Raw genomic sequence first — 22,220 nt, forward strand, 5'->3', positions numbered from 1 at the left:
GGGGTTAATGTGGAAAATGAGATAAATATGTGCTTACTGCACAAAAAAGCAGCAGGATGAAACACTCTTTTTCTGCTATCATTCAAGACCAGATTCCATCTTGTTCCACAAATTGTAAGAACATAAAAAGAGCCCCATTGGATTAGATCAAACACCTATCTAGTCCAGCATCTTGTGTTCCACAGTGGCCAACCAGATGCCTATGGAACGTCCACAAGCAGGACTTGAGTGGCACAGCCCTTTTCTCACCAATGTTCTACAGTTTGTGTTGTGTGAAGAAGTACTATCTTTTGTCTCTCCTGAACCTCCTGCCATTCAGCTTCGTTGGATGACCTCGGGTCCTAGTATTATGAGTTATATATTGGACAGGTAGACTATTATTTTCATAGACGTAGGGGACCATGTATGACAAATGTCCCATTGCCAGTGTGTCTTTGAGGAATTTATGGGGCGGGGGGGGGTCATGTGCAGGTGCTTCACACAAACTGGTAAAAAAAACCAAACCTTAATTAATTTCCTCTTGAGATACCAGGAAATGTGAGCCTGTTCATTTTTGTAAATTTTGCATCTCTCTCTCTTTCTGTCTCTCACTCTCCCCCTCCCTCCCCCTCCCTCCCCCTCTCCTTCTTCTCTAACAGATCCTCCAGGAATTAGAATATGGTCCCTCAGTAGATTGGTGGGCGCTGGGTGTTCTCATGTATGAAATGATGGCTGGACAACCCCCCTTTGAAGCTGACAATGAAGACGACCTCTTTGAGTCCATCCTGCATGATGATGTGCTGTATCCAGTATGGCTTAGCAAAGAAGCTGTCAGCATTTTGAAAGCAGTAAGACACTCTCTCTCTCTCTCTCTCTCTCTCTCCTTACATTTGAATTTTCCTACAAGAGTTCAAGAAGAGCCACCACTGGGAGTTCAACCACAGTTCAGAGTGCCACTGCCAGTATAAAGAGGTCTGGGATGAATTACGCTTCTTGTGGGAAAGGGACAAAATGTTTGTGTTCTTTGTGGCCATGTTACTGTATAAATGGATGCCCTTGAGAATCATGTTTTAGGAAGAAGAAGAAACACAAGCAAACTGAAGTGCCTTATCAGGCTGACACGACACATTGCATGGCTGCTACAGTGGAGAAAAGATTATGTAATTAAAGAAACATGGCCTACGTATTTAGGTTGGGCCCCGATCCAAAACATACTTAACATAGTGACAGCCTGACCCTTAATGACCATTGACTTAGAAGTCCGTCCTATTGATTTCCCAAGTAAGCCTGCATGGCATTACAGCCTCAGTGTAAACTTCAGGAGCCTTATTAGCATTAAAAAAAATTCTTCTGGGTTCCTTGAGGGATCAAGGCAGAAAATCAACCATTGCATTTCTCCACTGTTCTTCTGGAAGGCGAGCAGAGTGCTGCTTCTTCTACCATGCTGCATGGTGTGATGGTAAGTTTTCTTACAGGACTAACAGCCCTGGCTCCTGCCCGTATGCACAGCTGGATCAAGGCCATACTGTAAACTTTACCTAAGAATCCTGAACTCTTAACAACAGAGCTTGTAGCAGGAGCCCTCCAGGTCACCAGTTCCATATCCATACTCCCTGTATTACTGGGTCTGCTCGTCAGAGAATTACAGGCAGTTCAAGGCAGGTAGGACATGGAGAGCAGCAGGTCATCAGCATCCTAGGGTCAGAAGCCCAGGTCCTGGATGCCTCAACATGGCCAGTCATTTTTTTAAAAACTGTAACAAATTCATCACTTCCTGCAGGATCTGACAATTTTATTTATTTATGCATTGATTCATTACGTTTATAGTCCACCTTTCCTCCAAGAAGCCCAAGATGGCATACAGGATCCCCCTCCTCTTTTTAGCCTCATAATAACTGTGATGTAGTAGTAGGTTAGTCTGCGAGGCAGTGACTGCCCAAAGTCACCCAGTGAGCTCCATGACAGAAATTCTAGTCCAGTACTCTAACCACTACACCACACTTTCACCTAGAAGCTAAACCCAGTTGCTTCAAAGAAAAGGCCAATGAAATGTTCCAGCCCCTATGTGGAACCCGCCAGAACACATGCCATCCCAGCACTGACATGGAGATGTCCCATGCAACTGGACTGAACCCCATGGTAAATTGCTGCCAAGCATTATGCCTGTTGCACAGAGCACTGCCATACAGAGGAATCTTGGGTGGCCTCAACATGGGGGCTGTAGCATTTGAAGTAGCCCTAAGTCCCATTGATTTCATGGTGGGTGGAAACACTCGTCGTATTCTTTCAGAACATAAGGGTGAATCGATTGAGGTGAATAGAGTTGCATCGTTTAATACATGTAAAGGATTCTGTCTTTTTGCATTTAACAAAAACAAAAAGAAAACAACTGATCTTGGGTTAGTTTTAGGCTTAGCTTAGTGTTTAAAACTTGTGTTCTTCATCTTGTACTTATAACGGCATTAAGTTAACAGGAGAGCAGGAAAAACAGAGGAAATGGAGGGGCGTCTCTGAACTTGACTGCAGAATATTAACAAGGGATTAGCTTTGGAACGCTTTGTTTCCTCACATTGTACTGTTAGACATGGGTTTGTTCGTCAGGCACTGTAAATCAGACTCCTATTAAGACTTTTAAAAGCATTGTTTTGAGTAGCTTTTGCAGTATGGCCTCTGCTTTGTATTCAGCGTTATTTTCTTTATGGCATTATTCTGTGATTTATTTATATTTCCCAGAAATGCTTTACAATCTCAGCTTCCATGGATGCTTTGAAACTAAAAACTATGAGAATCTGCGATTTAATTTCTCTAAAGCAAAACTGAAATCTTCACAGGGCTCTGTTGGTGGTTGTCCCATCCATTTCTTGACAGTACAAAACCCTGAAGTTATTAAAATGTTTAAATATTTTGTGACTTTTGGGAATTCGAAATATTTATTTAAGGATTAGGCTTGGTTCCCTTAAAGAATTACAAGAATATGAAAAGTGAAGGAGCTGTAGCTTTGGAGTAGAACATATGTGCTGCATGCAGAAGATCCCAGCATCTCAGGATCCCATGCAGGAAAGTTGGAAAGGATCTCAACCCAAGGCCTGGGAGAGCTGTTGCCAATCAGAAAAGACAAGACTAGCTCAAGTGGTCTGACAGCTTCATAGTGTTATATACTAATAGACCATATGTTGATATATGATTATCATCATCATCACAAAGAGAAGTGTTTCTAAGTGCCTTGCCCTAATAATGCTGATTAAGGAGGTAAGCTTCTCAGACAGATTGCACAGTCTTCAGCGTATCATCTCAAGAATGTAGACAATGACCTTATACCAAGTCAGACCTTTGGTCCACATAGCTCTCAAGAATGTAGGCAATGACCTTATACCAGGTAAGAGTTTTGGTCCATGTAGCCTGCACCGGGGTGGGCAGATCTCCAGATGTTTGGGACTTCAAGTTCCAGAAGCCTGTGCCAACCTGGCCAATAGTCAGGAATGCTGGGAGTTGAAGTCCAAAACATCTAGAGGTCTACATGGCCCACCTCTGGTCTATATGACTGGCAGCAAGCATCTCACCAGTTTTACACTGGGGGCCTTTCCAGCCTTATCTGGAGATGCTGGGGATTGAACCTGGGATCTTTTGTATGCAAAGCATGTGCTCTACCACTGAGCAATGTCCCCATCTCATGCCAGGGAGAGTGACACAGGAGCCTTTGTTAGAATGGGAAGATGGCTTGTTTTCCATTACATACCAACTTACTATAGCTTAATATAGTTTATTCTCAGTCGTATGTATCTTTCTCTTGATTGCTTCATGCATTAAATATTTATACTTAAATTTGTAATGTGTGAATGCAACAAACAGGTGTTTGCAAACATATGTATCATACAGGTTACACTAATCTGATTGCTGGGATTGGCTGTGGTTTATTTCCAGGTCATGTCTGAAATGCTCCAATTCTGCTTGATGAAGGCTTCTGTGAAAGAGGCCTCCAGCTAGCCTGGAATGTTACCCTTAGGGCACAATCCTAGACATGTTTAGACAGAAAAAAGTCCTACAGTTCCCAGCATTCCTGGGGAACACTGGGAACTGTAGAACTTTTTCTGTCTAAACATGCATAGGATTGCAACTTTAGTCGGTTGTCAGATAACAATAAGAAGTAAAGGAACTTCTTCACTTTTAGATTGTGTTGAGGCAGGAAGAGCACTAGAAAAAACAAATCAAATTGAACACTTCATAAGGCCTTCCCTGTTCTTCCAGAGCCTTGGCTTGGTGCTCCTTTGCACCTTGATTGTACCATTTTCCACCATATAATTAATGCTCGGTACATTTTTTTTTTCATCCAGTTCATGACAAAAAATCCAAATAAGCGACTCGGCTGTGTGGCAGCTCAGAATGGCGAAGATGCCATTAAACAACACCCGTTCTTCAAGGAAATTGACTGGGTTCTCCTAGAACAAAGGAAAATCAAGCCACCCTTCAAACCTCGGATTGTAAGTAGTGCTCTGAGTTTGTGCAAGAGAGCTCTGTTGAAAATACATAAAAGTTAGTTGATTTCTTTTATGATAGATTGTTGATTCTTATAAGCTACTCTGGGACTCTTTTGACGGAAAAGCAGGATAGAAATGCTTTAAATCAATCAATCAATATTATGACTGTAATGCCACAGTAGAACTGAAAAGCCAAAATAGCCAAATATGTGCCATGCCAAAGAGAGTCAGGCAGTTAGCTTCTTCAGAGGTAAGTGTCACATTAGCAAACGATACACTGAATGTGAAAATGGTTGGTTTATCATTATTATAAACCCAAGAACCCATGGAATCATGTTTCTTAAACTGAGTCCACCATTTAAGTAAGACAGAATATAACTGTTACCACTTGATAGCCTGGCAATCTAAAACTGTTAATCTTGATTAAGAAGTGAACAGGCATCATGTCCCACTGCCACTTATCATGGGATCACCTCTAAGGTAACTGTGTATTGACTAGCACCGATCAAGCGTGACTCTGAATCTGTGAATATACCCTCAGTATCCAAGGACATCTCTGACTAAAACATGTTCATATGGGAATATGCATTCTTTCCAAACATATAATGCAACAGTTTCTGCACCAGGGAATCTTTGGACTGCATATGCTGGGGATTATGTAATCACAACAACATAAAATAAATAAGAAGTCTAAAAGGCTTCACTTGAAGGGGCATGCATACAGGATTTCCACTGCAGGAATAGTTAACTATGTTTTACAGCAAATGTATCTCTAGGCAAAACAGCCAAAGTCAAGAAAAACCCTTTTCATTTTTCGCTTCTGCTTTTTTTGCTTTTTGCTTTAACTCCCTGATCAAATGTTCTTTATTTATTCTTTAATATGGGGGCTGAGAATGTATCCTCTTGACTGGAAGTTTAGTCATTGATGCCATTGGGAGCAATAGCACCTAAAGACTTTGGTCAGCCCTGTGTTTAGACTAGGGACGCATGAATTGTGTAAAAACTGTTCTGACTGTGTTTTGCGGATTGTCAGGCGCCTTTTGTTCCATCGTCTGCCCATCCATGGAATCAGATTTTTATTTTGTTTCCGAATTTGTGCAAATTTGCATTTGCACAAATTTTCATTTGTACAAATTTGCACATGTAAAATGTGCATAATCCCCCAAAATGCACATTTTCACACTTTAGCCTATGAGGAAAATTGACATTTTTGGCTGGTTTTTTTATTTTTCATATTTTTCTATGACAAAATTTGTGCAAATTTCAGGAACGTTAGAAAAATGATACACAAGTCTGCAGAATCCACCCGACGGGGGAAAAGCCAGTCCCTGTTGAATCTATGGGTCGGATTCATGAAAATCCAACTCATTTGGTTCCATTGAAGATTTATCCAACATCCCTAGTTTAGACTCAATGCCCCATTAGGTCATGGGGGATCCCTAGTTATAGAATTGCCATTGGTGCACATTTCTGCATTACATTTTTCTTAAAGTAAGCCTTGGAAAAATTCAAGCTTTCCTCAGCTCTGTTCCTTCTCTGTTGCATCATTTCTTTTTGCCTAGATCAAAGATGGGTGGCAGCATGGGAACAAAGTTCCCCCCAAAATAGGCAGATTTAGTCCTATAGAGCACTAGAAGCATCAAATTTAGCTTATTTGCAACCTACATTTAATCCCTTTAGCGCTACAGAACACTGTGGAGTGTTTTGCTGCTGAATTTTGGCGGCAAACTGCTGATTATTTAAGAAAAATATTCAGAGGGTGGCCCACAGAGAGGGGGAACAAAAATGACCCCCGGACCTCCCACACTAGTCCATCCCTGGCCTAGATGCTTCATCAGTGTTGTAATTTAAGAAAAATAGTAACTGATGGAGATACTCAAATAGTACTGCCAACAACTAGGGATGGGGGAGAATTCTGCCACAGACCCCAGTGAGGCCGGATTCCAAGAATCTGGCCCCATTGGGGCCCATTGTGGAACGGAGCACTCACCTCCGCCTCCCCCCAGAATCCGTCCTGGTCGGATCCGTCTCTGCGTCGATCCTGCGGAGCTGGCCGCCTGCTCCCCATCGCTGGCGATACGGTCGGCAGCCATTGCCGTGCCGTATCACTGTGCTAACTCTCCGGACGCAAATGGAGTAGTGGGCGCCATTTGCGGCCATAAACCTGGTAGATTAGCCTAAATGCAGCCATTTACGGCTGCATTTAGGTTAATCTACCAGCTGTACGGCTGCAAATGGCATCCACTATGCCATTTGCGTCCCTGTTTTTTGATGTGATAGGCTATGCAAATATTTGCGTAGCCTATCGTGAGAAAAAACAGGGACACAAATGGTGTAGTGAACGCCATTTGCATTCCTGTTCACGCGATAGGCTACGGATATATTAGCGAAATGGCTGCATTTAGGCTAATCTACCAGCTTTACGGCCGCAAATGGCGCCCACTACGCCATTTGGGTCCGGAGAGTTAGCACAGCGATACAGCATGGCAATGGCTGCCTGCCATATCGACATTCGCCAGCGATGCAGAGCTCGTGGGATCAACGTGGAGTGGAGCCGGCCTGGATGGATTCCAGGGGGAGGACAGATCGCCTGCCCCCGCCTGCAGACCCCCCGGCCGGAACAGGGTAAGTGATCCACCCATCCCTACCAACAACTGTAGGTTCTTTCTAATGGTGTGAAAACAGAGCCTTGAAAGATTTACTTCATCCCCTATAGCTTTATCCTGCTTCCACCGGAGTCTTTGGTAGATTCTGCAGTGAGATCAAGTCTACATTCTGTTGCTGTTGATGCTAAGAGCATTAATATATTCTGGTGACTTTGTATTTCTCTCACTTTCTCAAAATAATATATTTCTGCTCTGAGAAATTTCCCCCGAAAATATCCAAGAACATTTTTTTAAAAATTATTTCCTTTATTCCTAGTCTTAGGGCTGATTAATGCATAATTATCAACTGTTGACTGTAGCCTGGGGAGATAACTTTCCTGGATGAATGAGCCACCCAGATGAGGCACTGCAGTTAGATCTTTTTCCTATCACCCAATGTCAGTTCACACACAATTGAAACACATCTCAGATGAGAGTCATGAAGTGTTGAGTGATGAGAGACCAGAGTATGTACACATATGTGAGAACCCACTCACACCTACAAATTGTCCCAGTCAGTGCCACTTCCAGGTTTTTGAGGACCCTTGAGTAAGATACCCTCAATAGGCCCCCTCTCTCAGTGAGCCTACCTTCTCACCGCCATTGTCACCAGCTGGTCTTGCTCCTCATCTTCTTTCTCATCACTGTTACCACTTGCTTGCTTGGCATGCAGAGAGCCAGGGAGCAGGTAGGTAGTGGAATTTACTGCTCCTCCTTCTCACCACCATCATTATCTGGTCTGAGTGAGAAGCAGGTGAACAAGGTGAAGAGGAGGGGCAACTCCACGGGGCTTGTATCAGTGGCCCCCTGCTGGGGTGTGGGCCCTCAGCAAGTGCCCAAATATGCCTTCCCTTGCCACCAGCCCTGTCCCTAGTCATTTCTTTCCATCCATTATTTAAAACCAGTTTGTATGCTTAACTGTTTATTTTATTTGACCAAGTTCTGAATATTGATGCCATTTAACTGTAAGCACAACTGTTCGTTCTGTATTAATTTCTGTTCTTTTCTGTCCCTCCCCTATCCCTGGCTTCATCAAAAACCCTTTGGTGAAAGAGCGGCAAGAGCCGAATGGGGAGTTCCAAGTGAACTCACTTGTAATTATTATCCATCTTTTCCTATACAAGCTGATGATTAGCCACATCATTTGCTTGCTGTTTTCCATGCACTTTTATTTCCCTTCTTGCATGATCTCTCATTCTTGTTTTTAATAATAACAATACTCAATCAAGAATGGCACTGACTACAGCCCTGCCAGGGGAGGAGGAAAGAATTGCACAAATATAGATGTTCTGTGCAAAACTTTGCTGCTTTTCCAACCAGCAGCTGGACTGGACAGCATACAGCTGTGGCCGTCTGTGGTGAAAGACGCCACTGTAGACAAGTGTCTACATCCAGTGGGCTTGGAGCCTCAATATGACACCAAGTCATCCATACCTCTGACTGGACCTTCCGTCGAGCATCTCCATAAGATATCCTACAAATAACGGCACTTGTCCAGGACCTTGTGACTCCAAGGACAATGGTGAAGTGTATGTGTGGGTGGGGAGAGCAGTTAGCTCATAAACCCAAGTCATGTGGCCCAGTATCAAGGTCAAGTGGTATGCAGCTGTCAGAGGGGAACTAGAAGTCAGAGCTGAGAGACCAAGCCAGCAAGTCAGAGCTGAGGAATGCAGAGATACCTGCCAGAGCCAGAAAGATCTTGTGCCTAAACTAGGGTCCCAGCCCAAACAGGAAGTCTTTTGTAGCCCTTCCTGTCCGGAAGGACTCAACAGACAGCCTGGGCAAGCAGGAGCCAGTCTAGAGCTTGTAAATACTTTTCTGCCAGGAAGATGTTCTAAGCTGCATTTCTGATAGCTCACCACATGGGACAGCTTTACACACAACCAAAGATTTCCCCCCCCAACCTCTTCAACAACGTTCCCACAAGTAATACAAGCAGTACCTCACCCATTGTTGACATGATAGTCAGTATCACTGCTGTCACGGTGCTAATGCTCATGATGTTGTGCTAGCATAAACCCATGCTAGCACAATTAGGGATGGCGTGGGCACTCAGGTGAGCCCTGGAGTCTAACAGACTCCACTCACCCCTGCTCACACCTCTGGGCTGTGCCCTCTGAGCTGCTGCCCCCGCCTGCACTTACCCTGGGCCATTTGCGAGTACCCGTTGTTCCTGCAGTCGCCATTTTGCAAAAAATATGACAACTCGGGAACTTCCATAAATTGAATATTGCACACATAGAGGCTGTAAAGGCCCCAATTCCCAGGCTATCACACTCTTGCACAGCAATTCCCGAACCGGGTGCCAGAGCACTCTCCAGCATGCTACAAAATAGCATCTAGAATGTCAAAAGAATTAATTCCTATAAATAACAAAAGGCTTTTATTAGCCCAAAGCACTCTTCCACAGAGGAAGCTGCTTGATCTGCCACTCTAGCCATGTTCCTTCTAACCAGCCACCAGTGGGTGTGGGTAATTCTCTGTGTCATGTGTGATGGTAGTGTTTAATCCCTCCTGATACACATTCACAGCAGATTCACCCTTAGCCACCCAGAGGATTCTTCCTCTTGTGCCTCTGTCAGAGTCAGTGTTCTGGGATGGTCTCCTTCCACTTGGGAGGCATGCCCAGAACGCTGACTTGCGCCAAAACGCTACAGATTTGGGCAGCTCTAAGGGCTGGTAATTAAGGATGGATCACTCTAATTCTGATCACTTTCACATTTTATCTTTTATAAGCCTATTCAATCCCATTTCCATGTCAACTATTTAACTGAAAAAATACATGACAATTCCCATTTCAGTACTTAGTTAAATACACATTTTTGGATGCATTTTATCCTAAAATACACATTGGGGTATATCTTTGAGCTAAGAACTGTATTGCAAAATTAGGAGTTATGTAATCCAAAAGTCTGGGAAGTGTGAATCAAGTCAGTTTGCTTAAAAATGGGGGCCAAACAAAAAAAGGTGGACCAAACAAAATCCTTGAGCATCCCTACTGGTAATTCTTGTTATTTTGTACTGTGAAAGTAAACCCTTGGCGGAGGTGTGAGTGCAGTGTTAAATCAGCAAAACTAAAGTGTGCCAAAGCTATTAGAACTTTGGAAAATGCTGCTGTAGCATGACCAAAGAAGAGAACCTGAGACCGACTTATTTAAGGATCAGATTCAGTTCTTATTCAGACAAGATATTTGCACAACTTGCAGGTATGGGAGTTGTTCATGGGAGTTACATTAAATTCTACAGGCATGAGATGAGGACCAGTCCAAGAAAACCAGTCTGCATAAAGAGAGAGAAAGAGAGATGCCTTAAAGCAGGGATGGCCAACTTGTGGCCCTCCAGATGTTTTGGCCTACAACTCCCATCATCCCTCACCATTGGCTATGCTAGCTAGGGCTGATGGGAATTGTAGGCCAAAACATCTGGAGGGCCACAAGTTGGCCAACCCTACTTTAAAACTAATCAAGAATTATAATGAATTTGTTGAATAGCAGTGCATTCTTATTCTGTGAATTGGTTTTATTTCTTCACCCTTCGCTTTCCTCAAAGCGAAAACATTGTTCTTTAAGGAGGCGAGATGAATAGCGCCCTAAATGGGCTCATATACTGTATCTACACAACAGACTGAAATTAGTTTAACAGCCATTCCCTGTTTCCAAGAAACTCTGGAAACTATTTCTATGAGGGGTAAGGATGGACAAATCCATCAATTTTGGTTTATCTCAGCTTCTTATTTTTCCAATCTTAAATTCAGTTAATCTTGAATTTCAAGGATTTTTTACAAACGATGTTTGCATTTTGAATTTTCAAGCGTTTTTGTGCACATTTCTCCTAATACATACATTTTTCATGCGTTTTTGCCTAATAGAGATGTACATTTTTGCAAGCATGTTTCCTAATGAATATAATGCAATTTTTATTGTTATTTTATTGTTTATATACCTATTTTTGTATGCCTTTTTATTGGGGAATTTCATGGCAAAATTCAGAGAAGTGTGAATTTTGAAGGATGACTGAGTTCTGGTTCGTATACCAGTTCGAAAATGTGAAATTAGGTGCATTCGCAAATAAATACAAACTAAACAAATTTCTCTCCCAGCCCTAGTAAGGAGAGGTTTCGGATCTTTGGCACCCTCAAAGCACAGTTCCCAGGATTCTTTGGGAAAAGCCATGATTATTGAATTGGTATCAAGCTCATACATTATTGTAGTGTAGTTATAACCATAAGAACTAATAGCATTACACCCCACTCTGCAAATTGCTTTCTTAGTGTGTATGTTGCAGGGTCATTTGTAAGTAGGACAGTAATTCATTATTTAGGTTTGGAGAGGGCAGGTAATATGAAATGTACATTTTATTTTTAAAATAGAAGTAGAATTATTATGGTGGGATCCACTCAAAGTTAAGCACTTGTAGAGCAGCAATCTTATACACACGTACCTGGAAATAAGTCCCATTGAAGTCACTGGGACTTGCTTCTTAGTAGACATGAATTATTTATTTCTTTGCTCATTTATGTATGTATTCATTTTAAAAAATTATATCCTACCCTATATCATTAAGATCTCAGTGCGGCGTACAGAAAATCAATTTAAACAGTATGATAAAACAACAAATACGTTAAATAGCTAAAAACATAATAAACATTAAACAAGGTAATACCAATTCAGATCTAAAACAATAAAACAGTTAAAACAGTGTGCTACTTTAGGGAATGCATTTAGCCTACAAAGGCTTTGGTAGAAAGCCATGTTTTTACTTGGCACCAAAATGAAACCAATGTCTGCACCAATCGGGCCTCCAAGGAGAGGGCATTCCACAACCGGAATGCCACAGCAGAGAAGGCCCTCTCCCACATCCCACCATAGTGCACTGTAAGGCTGCAATCCTATGCATGTTTAGAGAGGAAAAGGTCCTACAACTCCCAGTGCTGGGAGTTGTAGGACTTTTTCCTCTCTAAACATGCTTAGGATTGCACCCTAAGTCTCATTTATTTCATTGGGACTGAGGCACATGTTTTAAAATCTCTCTGATGAAATCAATGGCTCATAAGAGTGCTTAGCATGGGTTGGATCATGCCCTTGATCAATATCATGGGCCCTCATATCATCTCTGTATGGTTCTTTGCATTGGTAACTCTTTTCAGATTGTAACTCTTTTCTCTCTCACACACACACGCTTCCCAGCCTCCCCGCCTCAGCTGATCCATGCAGAACACCTGAGGAGAGTGTGTGTTTCTCCATACTGAGCAGAGGCAGTGAATGTTGGGGGGCCACCAGACAAAACTTTGCGGTGGGGCTGTGGCCCATACCTTTCACCCTTGATCAGCCTAATATTGTATACACTGACCTGCAGTACCTCTCCCAGGTGTCAGCCTGTAGTCTTTTGCAGTCCTACCTGGAGATGCCAGGGGATTGTATGTGGGGCCTTTTTTACACAAATCACGTTGTGCAAGCCATGGCCCCTCCCTCTAAAAAGTCCCCATTGTCAGGTACTAAATATTGAGATAGGAAGAACACCCCACCACAAACAGATCAACTTAGCTGAGCTGCTGAGCCGATGAACATAGTAGAACCCATATGTGATGTAACTGTAGTAAGGCAGATACAGTAGGTTTTAGAGGATGGTAGCTGGATTAGTTAATGAAACATTTCAACTTAGGGTAGAAATGGATCCAGTTGTGTGCTTACTGAATTTTGTTAAAAAAATTGTGTCCCTGTAGAAAAACAAATGCCAATTTTGTATGTTTATTTATATGTATTTATTTAAAGTATTTTTCTCCCTGTCCTTGGCCAGAAAAAGGCTCTTGGATCAGCAAAAAAAGACAGTCCTGCCCACAGGCTACCTAAAAAGACATGGCAGACAAGGAAAAAGGAATGGGAAGGGAAGAGGGGAGGGGGGAATTAAGCTAGAATAGCTTTTGCAAAAACACAGAAAAACCAAAGTGAAATGAATGTGGAAAATGTGGAACCAAATTAAAATAATTTAACTTAAGTTAAATTGATTGCTTTTTAAAGAGACCCCAGTTGTTCTAAGGGTATACTGAAGTTCTGGGAGCCTGTGATCCAATTTATAAGATTAAAGCTAGGGTTTAAAGATGAGGAGATTAATTAGATGTGATTGTAAAAATGGTAAATTATACTCCAATATTGTCATCATTATATAACAATATGATATAATAATAGTTTTCAATGGTGGCAATTATTTGTATGAAGAAAATATGGCCATTTTTATATGTCTATTTTTAAAAAGAACATGGTAGACTTAAGTTGGAAGTGCCATTCTGTGCATGGTAAAATGTACATGCAAGCATCTTACCTCATGGACTGTACTCTCAGGAAAGTAGCATCTGAACAAACAGTGGCCCAAATCCAAAGAAAGCTCATCATACTGATCTCCCATGGAAATTAATGGAACATAAATTACAGTGCAGTTCTATTCATGTAGTAACGCAGTAAGCCCCACTGAGTTCAGTGGGGCTTACCTCCAGGTAAGTGGGTAAAAGATTACACCCTTACTGGCAACTAACTTGTCCTGTTGATTTCCATGGCACTTAAGCATGTCCATCTTTGTCTGGATTTAGGGCAATATCTTTGGTAGAAATATCAAAAAAAGAAAGAAAAAGAAACGGTTAAAAAAAAGATAGAAACAAAGGAATGAAGCCACAAAGGGAATGTAGCCCATCAGCTGCGAATTGAGGCCTCTAAGTGCCTGGCAACACCCCTATCCAGGGCCTGTCCTGCCATTAGGCAGCATGAGGCAGCCACCTCTGACAGCAGCAGGGGTATTGCTAGTTTCTTAAAAGATCCAGGGCACAGGCCCATAACACAGATTTGCAGGTGTGTGTGTATATATATCAGAGTCTAAGAGCACCTCTAATGTGTGTGTGTGTGTGTGTGTGTGTGTGTGTGTGTGTGTGGTGTGCATGTGGTGTGCTTGCATGTGTACATAGATTACATACATACATACATACATAAGAAGTATGAACTGACCCCCCACCCCACTTCAACTCAGACCCTGATGCAGCGTTTTGGAAAACTTCTGTTTGGGCTAATTTATAGTCGGACCACTTCAGCTTGGCACCAAACCTGAGTCAAGGTTTGGAAAAATGAGCCTTTATGCTTCCTGTTGGCTACCATGGGAAATTAGAAAAAAAAAACATGTAACTTTTTTCTCTTTGTCAGAACTGGATGATAATTTCAGGCATAGTAGCCCCCTAGAAGGGGATTACACCTGCCCAGTGTCAGAAAAATAGGTGCAGGGTTTATATTTTGATTTTCTTTTAAAGGGAACTACCAATAACATTTTAATTCCTTGGAAGAATTGGATAAAAATTCAGGTTTCATTGCCCCATCAGAGGAGACCATGTCTGCCAAATTTCAGAATGATAGCCAGAAGGGTTTTTGTGCAAGGGTGGCCTTGACATTTTGAGGTCTCCAAAAGAGGACATACTTATCTTCCTATTTTCCTTGTGGACCATTGTTCTGAAAATTACAAACAGCCTAGAGTTGTCCCTAAGTAAGAAACCAGCAAAGTTGGAGGAAGGGGAGTTCTCCAATTTGGGGGAGGGATTTGCTTTCCCTTCCCTTTACCCCTTCCTTGGGTAAGTTTATATGAAAATGCACAGGTCATTAGATGTGACCCCCAGGCAAGAAACCTGCAAAGTTCCTGAAGGATATACCTGCATGCAAATTTAGAATTACTAGAATTTATTTACATTTCACCAATGTTAGCAGCAGGGGAACATGGTGGGAAGGTGCTATTGCACTCATGTCCTGCTTGTGGGTTTCCCATGGGCATCTGGTTGGCCACTGTGTGAACAGAATGCTGGACTACATGGACCTTGGTCTGATGCAAGACAGCTGTTCTTATGTTCTTAAATAGAGAGTGCCTCTGAGCCTATGCAGAATGCTTTTCTTTCACCACTGAGCACTTACATTCTCCCCCTAGCAATTCTATTTCCCTCCATGCAACCATCCTTCCTCATCCTACCATCCAGCAACTCTTCATTAAAAACGATGTCTTGTTTTGTGCAACTCTACCTCCTCCTTGTTATGCACAAGCTATCATTGTAACTTCTTCCCCATAACTTCATTTGTGCCAAGACTTCACCAGGATTCAGCCAATGAGTTTGTTTTCAAAACTAGGGTTAAGTTATGGAGAAACTCTGAGCATGTACTAAGTGCCTTTCCCTCACCAATGAAGCTAGAGTTCATGCAAAAAAAAAAAAACCAGTGGTACCATTTGCTGCACTGTCTCAGATAGCAAAATGTATTGGACAGGCCCTGCCCCTGTCTTTGCAGTCCTAAGCAGGCATCAAAACCAGAAAGTTTATAAAGTCCCTGTGGCTGCTGGGCTGCATTTCTCTTGTGAGTCACACAAGCTCTGCAGACCTGATCTAAGGTAATATATTATTATAATAGGCAATTTACATTTTTAGAGTTGCTAATCCTCTACTTGTCAGGCTGCCCTGCTCTCATCTTTGTCACAGTAGTAAAGAAATGTTTTGTCCCCCTGGAATGAAATAATAGTTATCACAGTCCTGTCTGTAGTCTTTTAATCTGAAGCTACTGTATGTTTATTTTGTTCAAAACTGTCCTTGTAGCTTTCTTGTTCTTTGCTAAGTCTTGTTTTAAGGATGCCAGCGATGTGTTAGGTTTTCAATGCTGTGCTGCAGCAAATGTTTTCATTTGAATAACTAGAAAGGGAAGGGAGAAAAGAAAAAGAAATAGCCAGTCTGCATTCCTGGTGTGTGCTGACAGCTGGTATATGAGCCTCTTTTTTTTCTGCAGCCAGAGAAAAGTTGGCAAATTGTCCAGAAGATCTTCTTCACTAACCCATTTGATAACTGTCCAAGCACTTTTCTGCAATCATAAACATATGTGAAACCTGGATGAAATGTAACAATTTCCAGCAGTTACACTGGGGAGAGCAGTCCTGTTTGCAGATGGATACATATATCACATTCACCTGTTCTTTTGGCTAATGTTGGGCAGAAAAAGGTGGCATTATTCCCTCTATTTCTGATGTTCAGGCATGTGAGTGGTGTTGCTTATGGCACCAGCCAGCCACCCAAAATGGCACCATCCACCCATGCATAAGTGGGCTTGGAGAAAACCCAAGATTTTCAGTACAAAAAAATACTTAGGAAAAAACTCTTAAGGGGGGACCCCAATGAGGACTGAGCATGCTCAGTGGCCATGGAATTCTGACTGACTGTTGTGGGGAGGGGGTGGAAACCAAGAAGGAGAGGGAATGGAGTGTCCGGAAGGCTTAACAGGAGACCTCCACGCTGCAACATTTTTTGCAGAACGTACTTGCATTAATCTAATAAGAAAGATGTGTCAGTGGATGAAAATGTGCCAGCTGCAGAAATGTGGCACCTGCGGAAAAATCTGTGTTTGTTTGTTTGTTTTTAAAAAAGAATAATAATGTCGCAGCAGATACAAGGTTGCAATGAAATGTGGCTGGAATTCTTAAAGAGGGACTTTCTTTCTGGAGACAACATTTTAAACAGAAATAAACCTACTGAATTTTGCCATGTTTGTTTTTCACTTTTTTAAATGACTTTGAACGCCTGGTGATATGCCAAAATATTTGTACATTTTTACTAGGGTGTTTTTATTCTGCTGCTCTGAAGTCATAACGTTGCATATGCAATTTCTTACTGGACCTATCCTAGGTTTAGATTTATGACTTTGCAGTTTGGCGGTGGCAAAAAAATATATAATTAAAAATCCCTTCTTAAAATGCACTCTCCTTCAATAATAGTAATGGGAACACCAGAAATTACTGGCCAAGTAAATTTATTTTTGTGTGAATGTTCTCTCTTTTCAAGTTTGCTTCAGTGTGAATGTCCCTCTTTAAGGTAAGGCCTACAGTGGGGAATATGTCCAGGTAGGTCCATTTTTAGGCCTAATATACAAACCTGAGGTGTCCTTCCAGTTTCATACTATATTTCCATTCAATCATCCGGGTGCATGGCAGCTGGCATTTAGCAGAGGGGGGGGGGCAAGAGGGCTGTATTGCATGCATCTGCATGGAATGTATTTTGCTCAGATCAACTTTGGGCAGTGGGGCTGACCCATGTGCAGTTGGATTTCATTCATTCCCCGCCTCCCTTTGTACTCTTAACGACTCAAAGATCATGAGGTCCCTTCTCATGGTTGGGTCAACTATCCTGATCAGTGTATACAAATAAATGCTCGAATGTGCCTATGCGTAGCTTATGTTTGTTAATATATTTAGTAGTGTCCAGTAATATTAGAGCAGTAATCCTCAAACCACATGGCAGACTACAGTACTGTGCTGAAAGAGAAATAAAGGAGCTGCACAATTAAAGGCTCTTGTGAGCCCAATGAGCACAAACTTCTTGAGGAGCTGGCTGCTGCACCTCTGCAAGAGTCACTCTTCTGGGTGCCCCTCCTTCCAGCCAGCCAGCCTCTTCTGAGAGTGGATCATTCTGCTGCACCAAGAGCTATTGGTTCATTCATGAGGTCACAGCCAATACAGGGAAGTGACAGGATTGACCTGCACTAAAAGGAGCCTTCCCGCTGTGCTTCTGTATGAGTCACTGATTTCGGCATGCTCAAGTCAGTGACTCAAGCAGAAACATGGTGGGTGAAAAAGAAGGAATTCTATAAAAAGTCTTGGAGGGCAGGAGCTTAACTACTGCTGTGGTAGCAACAGTGAACAGTATCATTTTTAGGGCACAATGGCTGGGGCATGCTGGGAGTTGTAGGCCTTTTTTCTGTCTAAACATGCATAGGATTGCACCTTTAATAGCATGTTCAAATGTGCATCTCAGTGGACCCCCCCCCACACACACACACAGAGCCTTAGGTGAAAAATCACCCAACCCCCCCCCCAATTTGTCACCTTAAATGTGATGGTGAATTGTGGGGTGTTTATTTTCCCACAGCCTAATGGGGGCAGGTGACTCCTACTCTCACTGTGCGCACTTACCTGGGAGTAAGTCCCATTGAACCTAAGCCCTCTTCAGTCATTCCTCCCACCCCCAGCCCCATGCAATTACCATAGCAGCAGGGATGAGTCCATTGGCCCGGATCCCTCCTGCATGTCCCCATCACCAGACCCACAGCCTGTCTACACGTCATGGGCTAGAATTCTGCAGCATGGAACCTGCTCTGCTTCTGTGGGGCCCCTTCGCAATTTAGAACCCTGATCTTCCAGGGCTCTAAATCGCACAGGATGCCGACATGAGTAGAGCAGCTACCCTACTGCAGAGGTTACCCCTCCAACACTTGGAGGGTGATGAGGACGAGGCCAAGGAGCTAGTCCTCACTCTCCCACTCACACAATTCTAATTGCATCAGGGAGGGACAACTGAAGGGGGCTCTAGTCTACCTTTGTTCCAGGTAAACATGTATAGGATGGGATTGTACTGTTGCTTGTTTATTTATTTATACATTTATATACCACTTGCTATACTTAAAAAATATCTCACCTTTAAAACTGGACAGGTTTACTTTTAGAGCGAAGAGTACTTCCAGTTTTAATGGGGAATAAGGGTGTGTTCCATTCATTTATCAGAGATTTGGGGAAAAACTGGGTTAGAGTAACCTTGCAGCTAGCCACCTGTCTGCTCATCTGGAGATAGTATCTGTTCCTCCCAGGTGAGTCATTTGCTAGACCCACCACTGAACCTGCAGCTGCCCTGTTCACACAAAGTACATATGAGCAGGTGGCTGGTAAAACTTTGTTCTTGGGGTGGGGGGGACATTTTTGTACTTGCTTGCAAGCTCATTCATGTACCATGTTCTTCCCAATCAGCAGACTGTTCTGTAATAGGGCAAGCAGGAAACGATACTATGAGAATTATTTGTGTATGGAACCTGCATGCCAGCATTCCTCAGAAGAGTGGGGATCCAAGCCAATCCATTTTGTAGGATTCATTTGTAAACATTGTGTAATGCAGGGAATCTTCTACAACAGGGTGGGCAACTTGTGTCCATCCAGATGTTTTGGCCTGGAATTCCCATCATCCCTCACAATTATCTGTGCTGGCTAGGGCTGATGGAAGTTTAGGCCAAAATATCTGGAGGGACACAAGTTGCCCTCCCTTATTCGACACTAATGTCCTACACCTCTGTGAGTCTCTCTGCCAGTGAGCATACATACCAACATACCAACATCCTTGGTATGTTGGCATGCCATTTCCTTGATGGTAGCATTCCCATGAATATTTACCTAGGAAACCCATTATGAGAATTGGCAATTTCCTAACAGGAAGGAGGTATTATGTGAGTAGAAACTCAGGAGATGGGGTTACTGAATAAATTCTTTATAAAGGGTAAAACATTTCGAAGTGCTGGTTTACATCATTAGTTGTGATTGTTTTCATCTGATCGCTTACCTGAAATGCTGCTGTCTCGGAAGGCCCTAGCCATGGTAGCTGACTCACAATACCCATTTCAGACCACGGACGTCACGTACTTTGCGAAGAAGAAAGTTACTCATGCCACCTTACATCTAGTCAGAGAGAGGCCATTCAGCCCGTGGCGTGGCCACAGGTGTAGGTAGATCAATAGGGAGCGGGGAGCAAGCGGGGGGGGGGTATAATCTCTTGTCCATCATAAGATGCCCCCAGGGCAGGTTGTCCCAGGAAATCAAAACTCCATGAAAAATAGAGGATTGCAACACTGGCTTTGAGGTCTGTCTGTCAAAATGATGCTGGGAGGTGGGCAGGCATAGAAACAGATGGAGAGGTGAATGCACTGCCTTGTGATCCACACATTAAACTTGATCCATCAGGGAAGCTGGTAAATTCTTTGGAAGGCCTCCTTCTTGCTTCGAGAGCTGTCATTTTAAGGATTTCCAGCCCCAGTGATGCGGATGTTTGGGGCATGATGGGGTTTCTAAAGATAATGACTTAGATCCTGATTTGCCCTTCCATAAACTGAAGGGCTCCTTCCATTCATGGAAGGGACTCCAATCCAATGGAGGCCTCCACTGGTGTCAGGAGGGAGTTGATTTTCACTAATTCCCCCTGCAGTCCCCAGTGGCATGTCCAGAACAAATTTTTGGAGCACATGGGGGGATTTTGGGGAGAAAGTGGAATCAGTGAAAACTGCCTCTCCTCCTTCCACCAGCAGGAGTATCCTGTGAGGAGAGTTCCGTTCATGGCAACTCGGGATCCAATCCACTTGTAAATATTGCATAATGCAGGGATCTTCTACAACAGGTTGGGCACCTTGTGGCCCTCCAGGTTTTTTGTCCAACAGTTGCCATCATCCTTTACCATTGCCTATGCTGCCTAGGGCTGATAGGAGTTGTAGGCTAAAGCATCTGGAGGGACACAAGCTTTCCTGCTCTACAATAATCTCCTGCATTATGAGTCTGTCTGTCTGTCTGCCTTCTCCTCCTCCTGAATTACTTTGTCAGTCTCGGCGGAAGTCCTACTGTCAGAAAGCTGAGGGGAAGGGGAATGAAGTAGACTGTGTCTAGTAAAACTGCTCAATTTCAACTGGGATAGGAAATTACCCCTAAGCATCCCTTTTCCCTAAGAACTGCATAAGGGAATGGCACTGCTTTCTCTGATTTTGGGAGCCCTCAGTGCCTTCATGACATGAGCAGCCATTACACTGTTCTCTCCTAGGGATGTATAAAATTTTTGTTTATGTCTGAAAATCATCCAAAAAAGTCATGTTCACAATCCCGAACAGAAACCATAGACAGTAGAATTTTTTGGTGAAGTGTTCACAAATTCACGTTCGGAAAATGTGCATGTTTAAAAATGTGCATTTTTACGCTTTAGTCAATGGAAGAAGATTGCACACATCCGAAAACTATGCAAGAAATGCACACTTTTCCTGTTTGAACAAGTAAAAAAATAGGTTGAAAATAAGGAGCGAGGCAAAACGAGCTTAACACGGCATTGTGGGGAGTTTGAGTGATCTAAAAAATCACTAGTTCTTCCATCTGTAATATCTACCCTCATCTCAGAGCTGTTAGCATGTCTAGAAACCAACATACTCCATTCTAACAAAAGGGCCAAATCTATCATGTTTAATAGGCTTGGAACTGAGAAGCTTCCAAGATAAAAGCTTCATAGGGCCAAGATGAAAATTCAGATCTTTAAAACCTTCAACTTGAAATTCAAGGGGTGGGTGAAAAGCAGGGAATGAAACAAGGAGCAATCTCAGGGGGTAGCCCCTGCAAAAAAAATGTTCAGGGAGGGAGGCTTACCAGTTTTCTCCTAATTTTTGTTTGTTTGGTTGTTTGGGGCTGGCTCCAGGTATGAGAGGCCCTCTGATGAGCCTCCTTCTGCCATCAGTGGACCCTAGGGAGTTACATGGCTGTGAAGGCAGCTCTGTAAGCCATGCTGGGTTATCTTAGGTTGGGGGCACTGTGGGAATGTAAAGAGATAGCTAGATAGAGCTGCCCAGTGCTGCTCTGTGAGGCTGGAAAGAAAAACAAAAAATGGAAGGGAGCTCAGGGCAAGCATCAGCAGCGAGCCCTGCCAGGCGGGGGGCCATGACAGTTGCCCAAGGATGCCAGGTGCTGGCCCTGTGGGTTGGTTTGGAGGGGTGCCACTACCTCTTTAGCAGTGATGGAATTGGTCTCAGCAGATGACAGTAGGGATGTACAGAAGTCACTTACCTTTTCGCAGCTTGGCTTCGCGGTGGTGGGGAGGCGCTTCGCTTTCCCCCCTGAAGTTCAGGCAAGGGGGGGGAGGCTTCCCGCCTCGCCCCGCCGAAATTCAGGCCGGGGAGAAGCGCCCCGTCTCCCCAGCCACGAAACAAAAAGTAAAAAAAAAAAAAGACCCCGTGATAGACAGCCACCCTTTCTCCCGCTCTGCTCCATGGAATGCCCCAGACATAAGGCTGGATCCACGGTTAATCATACTTAGACCCGTCGAAATAAATGGATTTTAAGATAGTCATGACTAATGTAAGTATCATTGATTTCAATCAGTTTATTCTAAGCAGGGCTAACTCTGGATCCAACCCAAAGCATTGCTGCAGGGAATTCTGGGTAGAAATTGTGACTGTTACACAAAACTGGTGGCCACCAATGGAGGGCCTTGCCACCTTAGAGCAGAAGGAGAAGCGTTAAGGGTAGGGCGTGCAATTGCACTTATCTATTTATTTGAAAAGCC

At 43.2% G+C, this 22,220-nt stretch overlaps 1 protein-coding gene across 7 annotated transcripts in view; it reads left to right on the forward strand.

Moving 5' to 3' along the window:
- The window catches only part of PRKCE (protein kinase C epsilon), a 498,772-nt gene that overhangs the window by 461,062 nt on the left and 15,490 nt on the right, over positions 1-22,220 (forward strand). For all 7 annotated transcript variants that reach the window (XM_084828974.1, XM_084828976.1, XM_084828977.1 and 4 more), the window contains 2 exons: positions 639-827; positions 4,311-4,457. In XM_084828974.1, the coding sequence (XP_084685100.1) occupies positions 639-827; positions 4,311-4,457 (336 nt within the window). The remainder of the gene's footprint in view (positions 1-638; positions 828-4,310; positions 4,458-22,220) is intronic.

This window comes from Heloderma suspectum, chromosome 1 (assembly GCF_057233095.1).
Source record: "Heloderma suspectum isolate Gila_16-S chromosome 1, 16-S_ref, whole genome shotgun sequence".
NCBI classification, from domain to species: Eukaryota; Metazoa; Chordata; class Lepidosauria; order Squamata; family Helodermatidae; genus Heloderma; species Heloderma suspectum.